General features: G+C 28.8%; 1 protein-coding gene across 4 annotated transcripts in view; it reads right to left on the bottom strand.

The window, feature by feature from the left end:
* Positions 1-15,730: 15,730 nt before the first annotated feature.
* The window catches only part of LOC111640185 (RNA-binding protein 40-like), a 40,771-nt gene continuing 33,978 nt past the window's right edge, over positions 15,731-22,523 (bottom strand). For all 4 annotated transcript variants that reach the window (XM_023386187.1, XM_023386185.1, XM_023386188.1 and 1 more), the window contains exons 11-12: positions 18,657-18,789; positions 15,731-15,892 (exon numbers count right to left, since the gene is read on the bottom strand). In XM_023386187.1, coding sequence (XP_023241955.1) covers positions 15,836-15,892; positions 18,657-18,789 — 190 coding nt within the window. In that variant the 3' untranslated portion in view covers positions 15,731-15,835. The remainder of the gene's footprint in view (positions 15,893-18,656; positions 18,790-22,523) is intronic.

The following is a 22,523-nucleotide window of genomic DNA, read 5'->3' as shown; positions in this document are numbered from 1 at the left end:
TGTACGGCTTTTAAGTTTGACTCTTGTTTTTTTTTTTCTTTCCCTTTCATATAATGCTCAATTATATATTTACATCGTGTATTAAGTATAAAGAATAGTGTAAAATTATACGCCATTTTAATTAAGAAATGCCACGAAGTGAACTTGATACTTGAAGAATTTTTATGCAATTTATGTACCGTAGTGTTCGATGATAAATTTAAATTATTATTATTATTTTTTAATTTTTAATGTTATAATTAATAAATTTAAAACGTTGTTCATCTTATGTTTCAATTAATAATTTTTAGAGCGTGTAAACAGTATTTGGGGTGACTCCAAACACTGGGAAAAAGACAGGTAAGATGGAAGGTAGAAGAAAAAAAAAACTGCACGGTTTCTACTATTTACTGTCAATTTAGATAATAATCCCCTCGTCTGGACCATAAAACAAAACTGCTGTCAAGTTAATGAACGTTTATAATAACATAATTATCATGTAAGAGGGGTGAGCTTAGAAGTTATATACTTAATTCATTTCCTCCTAATTGCTTACTTATAATAATACTAGATGGCGCCAAAATATTTTTAATTTTTTTCCTTTTTTTTTAATATTAAAATAAAGATAAAATTTAATATTATTTACACAATGACGTCAGGTATAATTTTAAATTATACTTTAAAGAAATTCTTATTTATAATGGAAATTTTAATGAAATTACTCTTATACCCTTACGTTTGCTCGAGTTATTTGTTTATTTNTTAATACGTCTATTTTCGTTAATTGCAATGTAATAAGAAAATCGTGGAATGCTATTGTAGTTATGAAATGGTATTGAATTAACAATAGCATCTATTACTATATAGAGAATCCAGTTGGTTCTCTTGCAACTTAGCTTCCTAGTATCTTTGCACGTCCTCTTCTTTATTCAATTTTAAACTTTGAATTCTTCAAGTGAAGATGTGATTTCGGTTCTGAAAATACTTCACGCATACGCATACAAAAATAGGTTTAGAATGTATAATTAATTATGACAATCTTAAGTGGATATCGTGATTAATTTCCAAGTTTAATGCTGTATGACGTTGAGTTTTATACGTTAATTATACTAATTGGATTACTTCCTGGAATAACTAGAAAGTCGACAAGTAGATATTCAATCTGTCGTCGAGGGGAGCGACAACCTTAGCTCGTTCACATGTCGAAATTCTTCACGATAACTCCCCGATAGACTTATTGACAGATAAGATAATAATCAATATACCAGTTTGAAGACTTACTTCGGCGTTGTAACGGGGTAAAAATCTCGTAACATTAATTGCAGGAACGTAAATTACATCCAAATCTATATACGAGGGAGAGAGGGGTGGATTTTTTAGGAGCATCCCCCCCTCTCTCTCTCTCTCTTCCANTTTATAACACTTTAGGTTACATCAAACTTCGTAAGTGAGCCTTGTAATTTCTATTGTTCTTTTATTAAGTACCCTAAAGTTATTATTCCTTTGTTACGTAACTATATTTCATTACATTATAAGATTTAAAATATACTTAAAAACCGAATTAATTTATAAGGTTAAAACGTTAAAAATGTATTATAAACTTTGCCTTACAGACCAGTAGCGTGTTATAGTCTCATGGGATCCAGACAAATTTGAATTAGGGAGTCTCTCCATGTATAATACAATGTTGACTTCATATATTTTTCTTTGAGGGCATTTTTGAGGTAAATATCTTATTATAAAAGATTAGTTTGGGCCTCAACAATTTCCCTTTTTGAACATAAGATTATATCAAAATTTCGTAATATATTCTAGAATTAAAGTATGTATATTAAGAATTTATTTCAATTTAATACATTAATAATACGTAAATAAATAATTTAGACCGAATATATATTTTCTCATTCATCAAAGTATCGATGTAACTTCATTTGTATTTATGACACATCCTTAATGGTACAATAATAACAATTTTTCTATTACAGTACCATTGTAGGCATTATATTTATATTGTTTTAAAGTATAAAATGTTCATATTACGTCATTTAATACAAGAAATAAAAATAAAAATAAAAAGTAATTCTTCAAGCTGCAACTTGAAATTGCTGTTGCTTGAGGACAACTGATGAAAAATTAGGAGTAACAACCTTTGGTTTTCTTTTTCAATTCGCTCTTTATATTCTTCTAAGTATTTTTTTTTTCCTTCTTCTTCTTTTTTAAACCGAAAGCAAATATATTATAGCAAAAAGTCGACTATTATTTTCATAATAATAGTAATAGTGAGGAGATCTCTTATCTTTTGGAAACGTTTTCATTTTTATAGTCGATTCTTCCTTTCCTTTTATTGTCCTATCAGTTGACAGTTTACTTTTTCTTTTCCATTCCACAAGTAATTTCTTTCCTTTTGAAAATTTAAATTATCAGTTTTGAAATGAAAATGATCGAAGGCATTCTTCTATTTGTAGTGTATTTGCAAGTGAAAATTGCATCTCATGCCTTATGTTTGGTTATTTAAATTTTTCTTTAAATTCTTACTTCCTCCATTTCATCATTTTATATGGTAAAATGAAAGATTAAATAGAAGCAATAGAAACCTCTCTCTCTCTCTATTTATTTTTTTTTCTGTAGATATTTTAAGTATCATATGTTTTATTTAAGAACAATAATTATGATAATAAAAGTATCATTTCTGCTTATTGTAACCACAGCAACTCAATAGGAAATAATGATTCTTTGATCCTAGTTTCAGCAAGTTTTTGCTTTTAGCTTTGTTTTCAATAAAATGGCTTCAGTTGGCATTTATTCTGCTGAGTGAGATAAAAACGACTATAGTTTCAGGAATTTGGTTAGTTGTATGGCACTATAAGGATGCAACTGAGCATGATAATATCGACAGTAGTACCTTGAATGGCTTTTCTGCTCCAATGTTTCTATCATTCAATTCTCTTTACAAGCCCAATAATACTTGCTAAATCACTTCGGTGATGTATCTAATATTGTTAATAATTACAACTTTTAAATGGGAATTTAAATTATTATTATTATTATTATTATTACGCTTATACTATAGTATTGGAATTACCCAGATAGAGGAAAGTGGCAGGTTTTCAAATTTAGTTTTTTCTATGTAAAAAAATCATGATTTAGAAAGTGATATATAAGTTTAAAATTTATTTTTATTAATTTTATTCATTACAGGATGTCACAAAAGTCTGTTAATTGATTTTTGGGCCACCCTATAAGTGTTTTATAAAGGATGGGAGACACGCATACTTTACTATATTATTTTAAAATTAAGAAAGGATCGAAAATAATACACATTTCTCGCTTATTTTTAATAATTTATTATTCCTTTGTCCCGTAACGACCTGTAAAAGAGGGAGGAAAAAAATAGTTTAATTTTTATAAGACGAAATTCAAAAGACCATGAAATTTCCACTTTGACGAGTAATAATATGTCTGTGTGAAAATTTTAAAAATGTTTATTTCAGAAGCATCATTACACTTCGAAATTAAAGTCACGACTGAGGTACTGTGACAATAATTATCGTTTCGCTTAAACAGATATTATTACACTTTTTCTAGACACTTTCTAGATTTAAACTAGAATATGTCTAGAAAAAAAAATTTTCTTAAAAAGAATTTATTGATAAATATATCTTACAAGGAAGTGTACTTCAAAATACAGTTTCTTATAAAGTTTAAAATAAATTTATAAAGTTTAAAATTGTGCTTTCAGCTTCATAAATGGGCCTTGTATATTTTTATTTATTTATTATTATTCCTTTATTAAGTGCCTTGAATTTATTCATTTTTAAGGTTCGAAATGTAGTTAAAACCTTATAAATTTATAACACTTTAGGTTACATCAAACTTCGTAAGTGAGCCTTGTAATTTCTATTGTTCTTTTATTAAGTACCCTAAAGTTATTATTCCTTTGTTACGTAACTATATTTCATTACATTATAAGATTTAAAATATACTTAAAAACCGAATTAATTTATAAGGTTAAAACGTTAAAAATGTATTATAAACTTTGCCTTACAGACCAGTAGCGTGTTATAGTCTCATGGGATCCAGACAAATTTGAATTAGGGAGTCTCTCCATGTATAATACAATGTTGACTTCATATATTTTTCTTTGAGGGCATTTTTGAGGTAAATATCTTATTATAAAAGATTAGTTTGGGCCTCAACAATTTCCCTTTTTGAACATAAGATTATATCAAAATTTCGTAATATATTCTAGAATTAAAGTATGTATATTAAGAATTTATTTCAATTTAATACATTAATAATACGTAAATAAATAATTTAGACCGAATATATATTTTCTCATTCATCAAAGTATCGATGTAACTTCATTTGTATTTATGACACATCCTTAATGGTACAATAATAACAATTTTTCTATTACAGTACCATTGAAGGCATTATATTTATATTGTTTTAAAGTATAAAATGTTCATATTACGTCATTTAATACAAGAAATAAAAATAAAAATAAAAAGTAATTCTTCAAGCTGCTCCAATATAGAAACAAAGATTTCATTTTATACCAAATAATTGCTAATTGTTTACGAGTACGCTTGCGCGATGACCTCTAACTGCCGGGTATAATTGGCCTCGCCTTTTCCTTATATGAAGTGAATAATGCCGACTGTTGCGTGCAATCGTAAGGTCAAAGTTCAGACTAATGGGGGACGTTGACCTTACACTTGAAATATGAAAGAACGAATCGAAAAATCCTTCACCAAATTGCAGTTATTCAAAAGGAATTTTAGTATAAAGTTCCACGTCTAACGTCAATATAAGAAGAAGAAAAAGAAGAAGAAAAAAAATATATATGATAAAGTTAGCCCCATAAATCCTGATGTGGATTTGCTCTTAGACATGTTACTACATTGAATTTTTCCCACAAAGGACATCACACGAGCTTCCATTAAACATCGTGTAAGGTGTGACTTAAATTAATTCCCCAACGTTTCGATTCAGAGTAAAGTAACCATTGTTCCATTCTGTCTTTANGGTAAAATGAAAGATTAAATAGAAGCAATAGAAACCTCTCTCTCTCTCTATTTATTTTTTTTTCTGTAGATATTTTAAGTATCATATGTTTTATTTAAGAACAATAATTATGATAATAAAAGTATCATTTCTGCTTATTGTAACCACAGCAACTCAATAGGAAATAATGATTCTTTGATCCTAGTTTCAGCAAGTTTTTGCTTTTAGCTTTGTTTTCAATAAAATGGCTTCAGTTGGCATTTATTCTGCTGAGTGAGATAAAAACGACTATAGTTTCAGGAATTTGGTTAGTTGTATGGCACTATAAGGATGCAACTGAGCATGATAATATCGACAGTAGTACCTTGAATGGCTTTTCTGCTCCAATGTTTCTATCATTCAATTCTCTTTACAAGCCCAATAATACTTGCTAAATCACTTCGGTGATGTATCTAATATTGTTAATAATTACAACTTTTAAATGGGAATTTAAATTATTATTATTATTACGCTTATACTATAGTATTGGAATTACCCAGATAGAGGAAAGTGGCAGGTTTTCAAATTTAGTTTTTTCTATGTAAAAAAATCATGATTTAGAAAGTGATATATAAGTTTAAAATTTATTTTTATTAATTTTATTCATTACAGGATGTCACAAAAGTCTGTTAATTGATTTTTGGGCCACCCTATAAGTGTTTTATAAAGGATGGGAGACACGCATACTTTACTATATTATTTTAAAATTAAGAAAGGATCGAAAATAATACACATTTCTCGCTTATTTTTAATAATTTATTATTCCTTTGTCCCGTAACGACCTGTAAAAGAGGGAGGAAAAAAATAGTTTAATTTTTATAAGACGAAATTCAAAAGACCATGAAATTTCCACTTTGACGAGTAATAATATGTCTGTGTGAAAATTTTAAAAATGTTTATTTCAGAAGCATCATTACACTTCGAAATTAAAGTCACGACTGAGGTACTGTGACACATAAAATTGAAAAAAAAAAATTTAATTAAGTTATTATTTGGTGGTGCCGCATATCTTCAATACAATGCTCTATAAATTATAGTACGTTGGGCTCGTTGCTTTATCATTTATAGAATTTACTAATCTTCAAAATCTAAATTGTGGAAACATTAAGGTAAATTCTCAGCTCTGGTTTACGCTGAAATAACATAATCTTTCTTGGTAAAAAAGTATTTTAAACGTGATTCCAGTTCGAGTAATTCTACCGAGTTACATATGCCACGGATTCTTGGATCTCTTAATTGCTCAGTATTATGGTTTTTTCCTTCTTAGTACTGTGTAAAATTACAAAATTTTGATGGTAATTTTCGACTTTATCAGATTACATCTCAAATATTTTAGTTTAAAATATGTAAAATTAAATATTTCGTGTTTATTTTCAGTGTCTTTTTCTGTTTATTCCATCTTCTTTCTGAATAATTCGAGCTTCGCGCCTTGCAAAAGTATCACCAGGATGGTTCTATTTTAAAAAAAAAGAAAGTTTTCATTCTAACATCAAATGTAGAGAATGGAATTATAGGTTTTGTAGAGAATAATATAATAAGATATACAATAGAATATTATATCCCACGGGAACCGTTATGCTCTGCACCATTGACTTTAGATGTAATTTTCAACTGTCTGGAATAATATTGGTATTCTGAACAGAAATAACATTTATTTTTATATAATATTTATATATTTTTAGTTTTCGTACCTTCGCCGAAGCAGAAAAATGAATTGTTTTATGCTTTATCACCAACAGTACCTATCATAAACAGCTATTTCGATTCTGAGGCCTCCTGGGCAGTGCCGTAACTAGGCAGGTGCAACAGGTGCACCCGCACAGGGTCCACTTGGAAGAGGGGCCCAAAATGCATGTATTTATTTTATTACTTTCACAAACCTAATTAATTAAGGGGCCTAAATGCAAATTCCTGCACAGGGCACAGGAACGGCTAGTTAAGGCACTACTCCTGGGTTTCTCTATATCCTATTTGGCTTTTTCTTTTATACTCGCCGGTCCACTTATTAATGGAAGGCATTACCATATGTAATAAAAAAAAATCATTTTTACTATTATTATGAGTTTTATAAAAAAAAAATTGTAAATGATAATAACGAGTAACATCTTCGTTAAGTCCGACCCCGCTCGAGATATGACACATGTTTGCCCTCTATCTCCCCTCCTCCTCGACCTTTAGCCACCAAAATTTAATAGCATCAATACCACTAATACACAAACCTCCCTGCAAAATTTCAGAAATTTTCGACAAAAGGCACATGAGTTAATAAGCTTAAAAGAGAGTACCAGACACATATAAGGATACACACAGAAACATCCAAAAAAAACCCCCCAATTTTTTGTATTTCTCGACGTTTGAACGTCCCTCATGTGAAATTTTTGACTGGAGCCATACTTTCCCTCCGTTATATATATATATATATATATATATCTTGGTTAACTGACTTTTGGGCCACCCAATTTTTAACGAACTCGCCTACAAAACAATTTATTTATTTTAAAAAGCATTTTTTATTAACATTATAAATTTATTATTTTTTATTTTATAATGAAATATTTTTCATTTCATTTCTTGGCATAGACTAATTACTGTAATTAAATATTATTATTATTAATACCAACTTCACGTGACTCTCGAATGAAATGAATGACTTCTAAGTGTGTTTATTCAAAATATAGAATATTATATTACTCTCGGTTCTCGTTAAGGATCCATTATTTTCATTTCTAACTGTAAATTACCCGTAACAAGTTCGAGGAATTTAGACGCCTCAGCACCTTAACTATTTGTTGCTTTGGTTGTGGTATAGAGTAAATGGGGCCAAGGTACTGTTAAAGACCTAGTTATAGAATAAATTACTATACAATTAGGAATTTAAATCGACAAATTCGTCCGAAAGACCAAATTGTCGGTATTAATTATTACCATATTTGGCTTGGAATTGCTTAAATATTCTATTTATAATTTATCGTATACGAAACTTAATTTGTTGTGAAAATTTCATTTGTTTTATCCCGAATATACACTTATTTTTGGATATACGAGGTAGCTCATAAGTCAGTTAACCGAGACGTGGTAACGTTAATCTTTTTGGTCAACTGACTTTTGAATCGCCCTGTATTACGAATTCATCTTAAACAAGTATTATATTTAAATATAAAGCTGTATAAAAGTAAAAACTGGAAGTAATTTTATTTAAAAAATTCATAACTAGAACATAATTAGAAAGTTGTCTCCACTATGATCTTCACTAATACTAATTTATATCCTCTTCTTTCCTCTAATTGGATCTATGAGGGATGCCCTCAAAACTACATGGCTGCATTAACATCTGGGCATACTTGGATGTGATGGGGTGACTCAACTTCTTACATGCCTCTTACAGGCATTACTGATGTTTTTCTTCTGTGTAATATCTGTATCTGCATAATGCCTGTAAAGAAATTTGGCCGGGGGGCCTGAAAAAGCATTAAAAACGCCTTTCTAGTGTCTTCAGAGCAGCTAGGATGTAGGGTATGGTCACTTAAGAATGCGATTTTGCCTTATATTCTACTATGAAAATAAACTTGGATTTGATATTAAGTTAGTAAACGATTATTGAAATTATGAGTTTTATTGATTTCAATTAATATAAATATCTTACATTAAAAGAAAATTCTTGAGATGAACTACAGTAGCTGTTTTAGAGCTTCTTTTGTGTAAAATATTTATAGATATTTAAGAGTATGCATCATCAGGATCTCTGAGAGCACGCTTTGCATGGGGATTATATTGAAAGATTATAAGATAATGCTAATAATTTCATTTTTCTGATAATATTCTTTATCACAGACACTATAATTTAAAATAAAATGTCAAAATTGTTGGCATAATTTTGACTTACACCGCAGCTGTACATACACAAAAGAATGTACGAATTATTTTATTAAAAAATCAAACAAAAGTGTATTTTTTATAAATAGTACTAACAAATTTTTCACCATCAATTAAAATTTATGCATCTCAATTAACATCACATAATTATTGTCTTAGAGACATATTTAATATAGATTCATTAATTCAGATGAGACAATGAGAAGATTATAATAAAAGAATTATAAAAAATATTGATGAATATAGAACAATTAACATTGCTGTTATTTTTTTTTTGTATGTGAACACATTAACATTATTTAAAATTATTCCATAAATACATGAAATAAATTCCTGAAACAATTCCCACTTAAGCCGTACTTTTTAACAATGTTTCTTTTATTTTTTCATTTAAATCTTCTTCAATACTGAAATATAAATACATTAGTTAATGATTTTTACTTTTTTCTTTCATATTTCTATTATTACTTTTGTTTAAGTCCTCCCAGAGATCAAGAAAGGCTTGGTTTGAGCCAGTAACGCGTTATAGCTTCGTGGGACCAGGAAAATTTGCATTAGGGGCCCATGTACAGTGTTTTTCTTCGGAGGAATTTTTTAGAGGAAATATTTTCTTATAAAAGATTGATTTAGGGCCCCTGCTGGTGGGTGCCCCAGGCAATTGCTTTTGTTACCCATAGGAAAACGCGCCACTGGTTCAATCTTTACCACAGAAAGGAGAAAGCCAAATAGGACTGTTAGCCTCTTGTGAATGGCCTTTTAAGCCATTTGGGCATTTAGCTCATGCCTCACAAAGGCCCCCTGTTTGTTCATTTTTAACTGTAATGTTATTAATATTTATTGTTTATAGGCTACATATATATTAAAGTTGCTGAAGATCTGGTCATAGCATTAACATTTAATACATATTTAAATTTCGTTTACTCATAAATAAAAATTCTGAAATATCTAAAAAAAAAAAATATAATTTATAAATTTTATTTAACGCGATATTATATAAAAAGATAAATCATAATTATATTCATTAATTAGTCTTTAACCTCTACACACTTCTATAGCAGTTACACAATTAAAACACGAAATCTCGTGTTTACTAAGTGTTTTTACACTTCTCAACCGTGTTTAAATTAAAATGGGGATAGCGAGAAGATCAAGTTTACACGTCATTTTATATAAATCATACGACTAAAGCTCTACAGTATACAGTAGATGAGTCAACTACTAGAATATAGACCTATACATCATTTGAATCAAGAAACACGAAAGGCCTGTGTCAGAGATCATCATACTGCCTACGTACGATAGCATTTATCAGTTTAAGTAGTGGATGATGAAGTGTGACAGGAAGTTGATCCTGATGAGTGCGTGATGTGGACACATTCTCCCTCACATTATTATTTTGCACCTGGCTCCATAAATCCTATCATTGGCCTTGGATGTTTGTAGACAGATGTACAATAATTCGGAATTTAAAAACAAAATAATCATAAAAATGATGACTAAAAGTTAAACAACGTACAGATTTAAATTAAAAAAAAAAAATTATAAGCTAAATTATTTCACGTTAAACAAAATAAAAATTGCGATTATAAATTATACAGAAAATTTTTATTTATTTAAGCCACAAAAATACTGAAGTCTTGCAGAGGGTCGAAAAAGGCACGAGACACTTCTCTTCCTTATAAATAAATAATATAAAAAAATAAGCGTTAAAATAATTAAATTAGGTAATTTTAATAGAACAGAAATACATTGGATTGAATAATTTGTTCTTTGTAAAATAGTTTATAAAATAACATTGTTAAGTTTACAAGGAAAAGATTTGTTCGCAGACAAATCATTGATTAAACAAAGACCTCTCGATCCTACAATCAATTGAAGAGCATCGATTTACACAAGTCCAATAGTGGGCAGCAATAGGCTACGTTTCGACAACGTAGCAATTTCCAAGAACCTATCGACGACGTTAAGTGAGGACTTGTGCACGTATCTTTAGGCAGGCATTCGTGTACGAGCCTGGTTTGAAATCTCAGGAATTTTCAGGAGTGTTCTGTCCTAAATACATCATCAGGCCACGTTTATTGTGGGCATGACCGAACCCGTGACGAATATGCCTTATAAGTCCCCTTCAAAATGGATGAAAAAATAGGTCTGAAACGATGGAATCAATAGATAAAAGAAATTAATCGAATTGATTTGAATTCACTTTGAAAGTCTTTCATAAAAAAGAAAAGATTATTGGTGATTACGATACGGTACCAGTAATGTAAATTACGTTAACGTAAACATGGAAGTAGGCCTACTCTTTAATAAGTTAATTGTTCTTTGTTTTTATACATCAGTTGATAAAAGTTTTAATACGTCTATTTTCGTTAATTGCAATGTAATAAGAAAATCGTGGAATGCTATTGTAGTTATGAAATGGTATTGAATTAACAATAGCATCTATTACTGTATTTTTTAATATAATTTTAACTTTGTTTTATAAACTTAAATATGGTCCATTCCATTTTATGCTCTTTTTATACATCTTTGTATTAAAGAAATCATTGCGGAGAAAAACGACAGCCATCTCTTATCATATTTAATTTTAAAAACCTTTTTATATTTTAACTATTATAAAATGGCAAAAAGCTTAATTTTGAAGGTACAGGTGGGTTTTATAAAAAATTGTAAATACTAATAACAAGTAAAAGAGTCATTAAGTCCGACCCTACTGGAGACACACACGACCCCCTTTATCTCCCCACCCCCTCGACCTTTAACTACCAAAATTTAGTAGTGTCGATCTCCCTAATAAACAAACCTCCTTGTAAAATTTCAGAGATTTTCGACGAAAAGCACGGGAGTTATTAATCTTCAAACACAGTGAAGAAAATCGCTTCACACACTAACATCCATACATACAGAAATTACCCCCGATTTTTTCCATTTCTCGACGTTTCAACATGTCCTAAGTCCAAAAATGTAAAAATCCCGAGGGATCATTTTTTGACTGATCGCCATACTTTTCCTCTGTTATATATAACAGCCGGGAAAGTAAAAAATAAGTTTTATTAGAATAAAATACATCCTATTACACTGATGCAACACTATCAGGATAGAAAGCTACATCACTTCTAAATATCGTCGTTACTCGAAGTTTGAAAGTGATTCAAATCTCAATCAGTTATCAAAATTATTGAAAATTAAAATATTTTAATAAAGTGTTGCGCCTCCAGGCACTTCGACGTAATGGAGTTCTAATAATGACACCACTACCTAGTGATATAGCTATGTTATATATGCCATGTCAGCTGTCATCTCCTGTCAACTTAGCTCAATTAATCAATGACATCAATAACCTTAAAGTTTCAACTTCGTAAATTTAGAAAAGTTTAGGTTAATTAACTAATTTAAATATGCAGCAGCGCGTTATAGCTTCTTGGGGTCCAGGCATGTTTGAATTAGGAGAACCCACGTACAGTGTTGATTACAGAATTTTTCTTCCCGGGAATTTTCTGAAGGAAATATTTTCTTATAAAAGATTGGTTTGAGGCCCTCTGTTGGTCGGAGTTTCGGGCAATTATCCCTTTTGCCCATGGGATAATGCGCCACTGTAAATAGGACTGTTCCTCTTTAGTGGTTAAAACCCTAGGCAGATCGCCCAAGTGTTGCGTTGCCAAAACAAACAAATAATTGGGTAAGGTTAGGCAACAAAATTAATTCTAAATTGAGAAATTAATTCTAAATTTGTAGTTATATTAGCATTTGCTGATACTCATTTCATTTTTCATGTATATGTACTGGGAATTTTGTTTCATTTTTAATTATTCCCATCCATTGAACGATCCGATGATTTTTTTCCCATAACCATTGTTGGTTAGGCCCGTAGTGGAGGAGGCCAGGTGATGGAATTAGGACTTAAACTATCCGAAACAGCCCAAGAAAAATTTTTTTGGTTTTTTTTGTCTGCCTGATTCGATCCCAGGTTCCCCAAAGAGACAGGTTGATGCCTTAATCGCCTCGGCCATCTTGCCATTCTTAATCAAGGATTGTTGTTAGAGTATTTCTTTTTTAAGGAAACTAACTGTGACTGGAACCATATCATTTTCTGTAATTTAAAGAGTAATTTCACTATACATACTAGAATATTTCACTAAATTGCATGGTGTATTCAATGTTTTAGAATCATTACATAAAGTGTAATCTTCCAGCAAAATTACTAGAAAATTACATTTCATGTCTATCTCAAAGTATAAATTTCAACAGCTTAAACAAAGTAATAACAACAGATTATAAAAATTATCACAGACAAAAAATAAGACATCAGAGACGACAATTAATATATTATAAAATTACATTTTATAATGTCTTAATAAAAGCCATTAAAGAGATTTCTCAGGTAGAGTGTCATTCACTTTTAACTTTACTTAGCATCCAGCAAAATATCCTAGAACTAAAATGACAATATCTCAGCCTGGAGTCCTGGCATTTATTTTTTAATTTGTATTTATAACACTATTGCAATCTGCATTAGTGGTTTAATTACACATATCACATTGAAAACTTGAAATTTTTTTTAAAAACAGAGAATCACTAATACCATAAATTAATTCATGAGTAATTTATTACTGATCATACAATAACACACTCAGGATTTTTCAGAGGTTGAGGAAGCTCAGGCCACTTACCTTTTTTCAGATTCCAAGTGCAGTATAGTAAAAAAAAATAAATAAATAAAACGTTTTTTTTTTAAATAATAAAATTTGACAGAAAAATGTTTTCTTAATATACAAGAAATAAAATGGAAATAATTATTTGTAATAAATGTCTTTGAGGCACCTAAAAATGTGATGAGTCTGGGTAAAATAACCAAGGACCAACTCTTAACTATTTTTGGTCATTCCAAAGTTCAGTATCAAATGGCATGTTTTCATTTGTACTCTCCTTACAATGGACTCAGTTGTTCAACAGCCAGATGGCCGAGTGGTCAAGGTGGCAGCCTACCACTCTGGGGAACCAGGGATCGAATCTGGACGGGTCAAATAATCCCAGGAATTTTTCAGGGGTGGTCCGTTTGGATATGTCGAATCCCATCCATCTCCATCTGGCTGCCACATTGTGGGTCTGGCCAAACCCATAATGGGCTTGCAAAAAGAGGCCCTCAGTGCCCATACGGCGGAGAGTTAAAAAAAAAAAAAAAAAAGACGAACTCAGTTGTCCAAAAGTGCTAGACAGTAATTTGTAAATAAAGTTATTAATTAAAGACAGTCTGCCCAAAAAGGGGCCACCATTTATTTTTCGTGTTCCAGACTTCACATTCACGGCGACAGACCTTTCTTTATAGGCTACATGCCGCCAGAATTTAAAAACAGTCCTTTAAAAAACACAATTACATCCAATTAAAAAAAAACTTTTTAAAAAAGGAACTGGTGTTACACAGACGTCTTGCTTTCCATTCTTCCTATGGGGTGTTTCTGCTTTTATCTACTGGAATGAGCGCTGGAAAATGCAGATTTCGGAAACTTCCCCCTGGTGACGATACATTAAAATTTTAATCTCCATTAGACGAAAATTTACAAAAAGAAAAAAATTGGAATGTATCGTCACCAGGGGGAAGTTTCCGAAATCTGCATTTTCCAGCGCTCATTCCAGTAGATAAAAGCAGAAACACCCCATAGGAAGAATGGAAAGCAAGACGTCTGTGTAACACCAGTTCCTTTTTTAAAAAGTTTTTTTTAATTGGATGTAATTGTGTTTTTTAAAGGACTGTTTTTAAATTCTGGCGGCATGTAGCCTATAAAGAAAGGTCTGTCGCCGTGAATGTGAAGTCTGGAACACGAAAAATAAATGGTGGCCCCTTTTTGGGCGGACTGTCTTTAATTAATAATAATAATCTCCATTAGACGAAAATTTACAAAAATTGTAAATAAAGGTAAACTCCAAATATTTGAAAAGTCCTCAGTATGTGCAACATAGAATTTATCTTCTACAGATTTTAAGAATATTCAAAATGATAGTTTGTCTATATAAAATTCAATAATAGTCGTCGTGAATCATCTTGTCAATAATAGTCATCTTGATAATCTCAATCTTTAGAGGTTACATAATCACTGATTTTGGAATTTAGTAGTAAACCAGTTTCTTTTATTTCATTGAATATCTAGCTTAAATACTATTTGAATGTAAAGTTAGAAATATATTGAAGATAAACAACTAGATGGTAACTTTTATTTTACAAAGAAAAATTCTTTTCATATAATATTAGTTTGCATGGATTGGGAATATCATTATGAAAAGTAACAGCATTGTTTTGTAGTTAAAATATAGTCTTAAGGCTTTACTTGTTACATCATTTCTTTGTTTTCTACAAAATTTTTTACTGCTAAAAAGGAAATGTTAAACTATAAGCTGTAATAAAATTATTATCCTAAATTCTATAATTGCTGAGAAATGACAGTCTACTGCAGCAAAAAAACAAAAAACTTATAGAACTACTGCTAATACTGAATATTGTTAATATTTAGAATATATATAATTTCATAATGAAATAGGATTTTCACTAGACAAACTTCAATTCTTATGCAGTTAATTATAGTAGTGCAGTTTAATTAATGTTAAAAATATGTAAAAAGTAAATCTGTTTAAAAAAAAAGGCAGTTACATAAATGTTTTTATATATGTGTGTATTTTATGAATAACTGAATTCAAAAATGTTCTTTGCAACTTTAAAAAATCACTATACTTTTTACGTATATTTAGAGTAAAATATTAATAATTTTTGTCATATATATATCAAAGCTATTTAAATTAAAAAATAAAAGGAAACAGATTCAAACTTTATAAATTTATTAAAGATTTTATACAATGATAGATAAAAATATTTATTTATAGAGAGAAGAGTAATATTATATACATACAGTACATTTATATATTTCTGAAACATCTTGATGAAATTTCATTCTGTTTCTACAGATGTTTTCTGATCTTTTGGCTTTGCAGATCGAGCAAATTGCTATTTCTTGAATTAAGGTTTTACATTTAAAATATAAAAATAAGTAAAAACTTTACTCAGTTTATTAATGTTATATACAGTAGAATCTCATTTTAACAGATTGCTCAGGCCACTGAAAATCAATGTTTCAAGATAATAGTGAGGTTGCACCTGAAGTTTCCATCTGTAAAATGTGAACGCTGAACGTCGCTTACAAGATAATGGTGCTCAACGTTCGACATTCATGTTTTACAGATAAAAACTTTGGCCACAACCTCGCTAGTAATTCCGTTATATTGCGAACAACAGATTTCCCACACACCTTGGAAAATATCCATTTTTTAATCCTCTATATATAAGAAATATATTAGTATTTTAAATTATTCAGTCTCTTGAGATCTCTATTCTTTATTCCATAGAAACATCTATGTTACAAGATCATGTATTATGCTGTATGTGTGTACAATAAAGCTGATAGAAACAATATATACTGTTAGCACAAAAAGAGGCAAATTAAGTATTCTTATTAGCACTTCATTTGTCTTCTCGATTTTTTGCAAAACTTGTCCATCTTGGTTTATTTTGATGCCACTCTTCTGCCTATTAAGTACAACTGCTTGATAATAGCAATGTCATATACAGTGCAACCTGTTCATTTATGCTGAAACTCATCAGGAAGATCTTTACAAATTGGAAAGACTCGATGGCCTTGCTAAATTTCAGCACTATGCTTGAACCAGTGTCAGAATGGTGTTTTAGTCTATGTGGCTTTCCCTCAATCATATCAGCCTGCTGACTGACAACTCTCTTTGTACAATTCTTCAATTATACATATCCCAGATGTAACAAATGCATCATCAAACTACAAATTCCCAGAAACACCTGAATATTAACTAAACAATGAAAAAATGTGAAGTTTACAATAAATGGGGCTAGAAAAAAATCCATTATTCCAATAAATCTGTTATTCTGCAATCCATTAAAATGATATATATATATATATATGTGGGGATCTCATATATATATATATATATATATGAGATCCCCATATCTTACAAATGTCTTTACTGCACCACCATCTTGTCTAAACTTTTTGATTTTTATTGACTATAATNTATATATATATATATATATGAGATCCCCATATCTTACAAATGTCTTTACTGCACCACCATCTTGTCTAAACTTTTTGATTTTTATTGACTATAATTTTTTAAACACACAAATTGCAAATAGGTCAATAAAAACATTTTTATCAATTCAGAACATTTTTGGAGTTATGTATGCAAAACCAAATATTAAGAAAATAAAACTTTATATGAATTAAAGAGCAAACAGCAATAAGCATATTATTGTTGGGTTTTTTGACAAAAGTAACAAACAACATTGTGGAAAGGGGCTCAAATTTGTGAATGCTCAGATGGTCATTTGACATACCTAATTTTCCATATATAATTAAAAATATATCTTTTGAATAAATAAATAATTTCTTGTTTTATATTTTCATTCATTTTTACAGAAATTATAGTCAACATAGTTCAGAAAGTGACTTTTGTCCCATCTTACATTTAATTTAAAATTCCTTTTATACTTAAACAAATGAGTTAAAACAAAAAGTTAATTACTACTTAAATTAAAAAATATCATTTATAACTAAATATATTCATTCAAAAACTGTATTATTATAGAAAATGTTAAAATTTCCTCAAAACAAACACTGATTAATTCAATCTTTGTAAACTGCACACTTTATCTCTGTATTAACAAGAAGATAGTTTATATTAAGGCTGATTGTAACCTCTTTGATCATGCACATAATCCCTAGCAGACGGCATTAAAAATTTAATGCTTTTTCTATAGGAAATCCTTTTCCAAATATTCTTGAACATGAAAGCAGATAGAACCAAACAGTTTTCTGTGTTAAGATTCTATTTAATTCTTCTATTAACATAAGGTTCAAAGTTTTCAAAATCAATTTTGTTAATTTTATACAAATTTTTAAACTTGTAAAAAGTTTGTAGAAAATTAATGAATTTGATTTTAAATTATAATAATAAAACCATTGATTATTGATTCATTTCTCTAATTACGAACAAAGATATACTTTAACTTTAAAATGTGTGTGAATTCCTTATAAGTCCTGCAAATTTTATCCTATCCAGATGAAATTTTCTTATATTTGTTTTATGTTCTGATGGAAAGTACAGGCTACTTATTTTGCAGAAATATTAGTTATAAGATAAACAATTTATCGATTTTGTATCAGTGATTGCACTTACATTGCAGTGACATTAGTGACCTCATTTAGTTCATGTTTGACGACAGTATTTCCCTTAAGATGCATTTTAAAATATTTTGGCAAATGATGTATTTTAAACTTATTTCATTAAATTTAAAATTTAAACTTTAAAAAATGACAGCTGCATTGCATCACTTTCTATAACAATCTTTTTAAAAATCTTTCCATAATGGCCACATGATGTTCTATTATCCAATCAGATGTAACAATCTAACACGCCTGTTATTTAAAATGTACTATCACATTTCAATGGACAGTATAAGCTATTGAATTTGTGGAAATATTAGTTACTCTTCTTGAAATCTGTAATCTTCTCAATTCTTCAATCTCTACATTCTCATAGAAAATAGAGATTGAAGAATTCAGAGAATAACTAGAAATTTTCCCATCATACTTGATGGGAAAATTTCTAGTTATTAAAATAAAATTTAAAAATAAGTTTTCTAATTCTTTTTATTTTTTTAAAAACCTGTAAACAAAGGATACCACAACAAGAGGTTTTCCACTTAAAACATAACCATTTGTATCCTTTAATGCTTGAATTGCCTGTTCCTCTGTTGCTAAAGTTATGAAAGCTTGACCTTTCATTCTACCTTCTTTCATCAATCGAATATCAAACCTAACAAAAAACATAAAATAAAATTCAAATAAGTAATTATTTATGTAAAATGTCAGCAATTAAATAAAACTGTATTTTTATAAATATTTGAAACTAAATTTAAAATATTTTATTTCTTTTAATCTAAGTCATATTTTTTTTCTCAAAAAATATGATGAAATTTAAGTACATATGATTAAATTATAAACTAATATTTTTGAGAATTAGTAGTAAATACATAAATACAAAAATTTTGCATTGCAAATTCTATCTTAGAATTTAAGATTCAGTCATTTCATTAGAAGCAGTTAAATAACAAATATCATAGCATACAAATCAGTTAAACAGTTTTTTTTAAAGTAATACATATAGGTTTATGTTAACTTTTATAGTCCATCCTGTATATTTCACTATCATGTTAAAAATAATGAATATTCAAATACAGTTAAACAGCAATGCAAAATGTTATTTTAACAAACTTTTTAAACTTAAATTTTAGCTTATTTTAAAAACTAATTAAGCATTATTTAAAAAAAAAAAACAATTTTAAAATATNAGTTTGGAGTGAAACTTCTAGATGCAATGCAAATGATTAACAAAGTTTGAAATGAAGTTCCACAAAGTACCACTGAAAATTGTTTAAAAAAATAATTTTGGCTAACACTTTGAATAAAATCAGAATTTTTGTCTGTACTGTTCAATGCTGTTCATATATTCTATATCCCCTAAATTTGTTTATTTGACATAACATATATCATTTGTAATTATAAGTAATTAACTTTCTGCATAATAAAATCTGCAATTTTGAAGATCTGTATATATGTTACTGTGAATGACCAATATCTGGCAAATGTCGAGATTCTCCAGTGAATGTCAGCATTCACACAGTTGTTTTGTGTATGTATGAAATATTTAGTAAATATCATTATTTCTCACTTACAGGTCAGAATAACATTATATTTAAAAATTTTTAAACTCTTAAGTAGTGTTTTCCTCAACTAGATTATTATAGAACACAAAATGAATAATAAAAATCCTAAATCAAGCCAATACAAACTGACATTGCATGTAAAAAATTCATAAACCATGGAGAAGTTTAGAAATCAATTATTTTATTGTCCCTATTAGAAGCTCATTGGGCTTAAACATTTTCTAAAACACGGGCTTCTATTAAACATTATTTAGTATATATTAATTATAATAATTATGTATTAATTATAATAAAACTGCACATAAAGTATAAAATATAATTTTAAAAAACATCTTTTCTATACTAGTACTTTTAATTCTATATACAGATAAAGGATTAATACAAATCAGTAAAAATAATATATTGTGATTCTATTTCCTTATTTACAGAAAAGGTACAAAAAATTCAGTCCCCATTGTTGCCAAGGTAAAAAAAAAATAGCTCTACAATACATTGAAGCTTTTAATACAGAAAACTGTAGCAGTAGTTAAGACTAATAGTATTTAAAATAACCCTTGACTTTTATTAGAATGCACTGTACAGGTATACCTCGACTTACGTCGTTTCGAGTTACATTGTTCCCGATTATATGTCATTTGTCAAAAAAGTATATGGAAAAATAAAAATCAAGTTTAAGTCATTTTATTCGACTTTACATCTGTCCGCCACAAATACTGAAGTCATAATATCACTAGAAAAGCGTTTAAAGCACATACTGTCATATTAAAATATATACATTTATAAGTATGTTTATAAGTATTTACAGTACATGCATTCGTAAATTTAGATTACTTTTTTCTGTACTATATTAAAAACTAAAATTTATTTGTTTGTAAGCTTAAAATAGATCCTTATTAACCATATATTATTAAAAATGCATTAATAAATAAAATACAGAACCGGGAATAGTAATTTATGGTTTAGCCTAGTGACAAGTAAATTCGACTTACGTCATTTTTCGACTTACTTTGTCTCTCCTGGAACCAATTACTGACGTAAGGCAAGGTATACCTGTATATACTGTACATTAAAATATCAATTTCTCAATAGAAAACACAATACCATAGTAAGGGTGTGTTCCTCTTTAGAACAGTTTTAACCAAAGAAATGGAAATCTTCTAAATCTTCTAATTTTATAATTAGAGATATCAGGAAAAAATACACAAAATATTTATGAAAATAAAACAAATTAATACTGTTTGTGTTTATTAATAAAATAATTAGTTTTCATTATACAGAATGTCTGAGTTAATAATAACAAGAGAAAAATAAAATTAATAGGATAAATAACTGTACACATATGAAACATAATACAGCCATAAAAAACATTTATATATATTTTGATGTATTCCAGATATTACTTTTGTACTTTAATTTTCATATTAACATTCAAATATAAATTATTAATACAGTTTTGTGCACTTTCTTTTGTATTTTCAAGGGGATATATCGTCATGAATTTGAAGATTAGTATTGTATAGAATTTTGCCTCTGATTGCACAATATAAAATTCAAAATTTTAACAATATTTTGCACTTAAAGTAACAATCATATTCATAAATGTAAATTGAATAATCAAATCTTAAAGCTTTAAAATTGTTACTTTTAATTTTTTGATTTTCAAAATTTAAAATGTAATGAACAAATTTGTGATCAGACAACTTACTGAATTATTGGCTAATGAAATTTATGAGTTCATTTATGTGGCTATTTATTTGGAACTAAGTGTTCACATTGTATAAATTTCACTATAAAGTTTAAATCACATGTAAGCATTTTGATTATTGATAATGACTAGTTAATCAGTATATTGATCAGTTTCATTCCAAAGTAGATAGAAATGGCAAACAAGAAAGAAAACTAAATATTTTGTTATAGGAATTTTAAAGTTATCAAACAAAGATCATGGAGGAAAGTAAAAAAATAAAAATCAAAAATTGTGAAAGAATTTGGCATTATATCGAGTACTCTCTATGCATATCTGAAAAACAAGGAGAGGAGTTTGAAAATCTTCAATGAACAACAGAATCAGACAGAAATTTTCTTTCCTGTCTGATTTTGATTTGGAAAAGAAAGCAGAAAATGATTATCCAAATGCTAAAAAGTGTATGTTGATGTGATATGTACAGTACAGTGTAGGAACAAGAATATTCCTGATAATGGAAAAATTCTTAGAAAAAAAGCTGAACAATTTGGACAACAGTTAGGACATAACAGATTCAAAGCAAGCAGTAAGTGGATGGAAAATCCATGGTGAAAGTGAAGTGATAGCGAAAGATTACATAAGTGATTGAAAAGTTTACCAGAAATTGTGAGACCCAGATGATGATATCAACATACACAAATGTCTGCTGAATGAAACAGATGGATTAAAGATGATTCATATCACAAAGATAATAAAAATGCAAAGAACATGTAACACTTCTTTTGGGAGCAAACATGACAGTTAATAAAACATTACCTGTCATGTTTGCTCCCAAATCTTTAAATCCTTGATGTTTCCATAATGGCAAGATGTTACCTACACAATATACAGCAAGTAAGAAAGCATGGATGATAACAAAGCTTTTTTTCTAACTGGCTGAAAAAGTTAGACACCTGCATAATTGTCAAAAACAGAAAAATTATTCTTTTTACTGATGACTGCAGTGTACATTTCAAGTTTCCCATTCTTAAAGCTATAACAGTTCAATTTTTACCACCAAATTTAACTTCTAGATTTCAACTGTAGATCAGAAAATCATTCAAAACTTTAAATTATATCAATAGTAGAGAAAGCTTATCC

This window comes from Centruroides sculpturatus, unplaced genomic scaffold (assembly GCF_000671375.1).
Source record: "Centruroides sculpturatus isolate CEXI.00-Female unplaced genomic scaffold, Cexi_2.0 scaffold1439, whole genome shotgun sequence".
Lineage (NCBI taxonomy): Eukaryota > Metazoa > Arthropoda > Arachnida > Scorpiones > Buthidae > Centruroides > Centruroides sculpturatus.
Note: the sequence above shows the minus strand (reverse complement) of the source record. Positions and strands in the feature narration are given on the sequence as shown.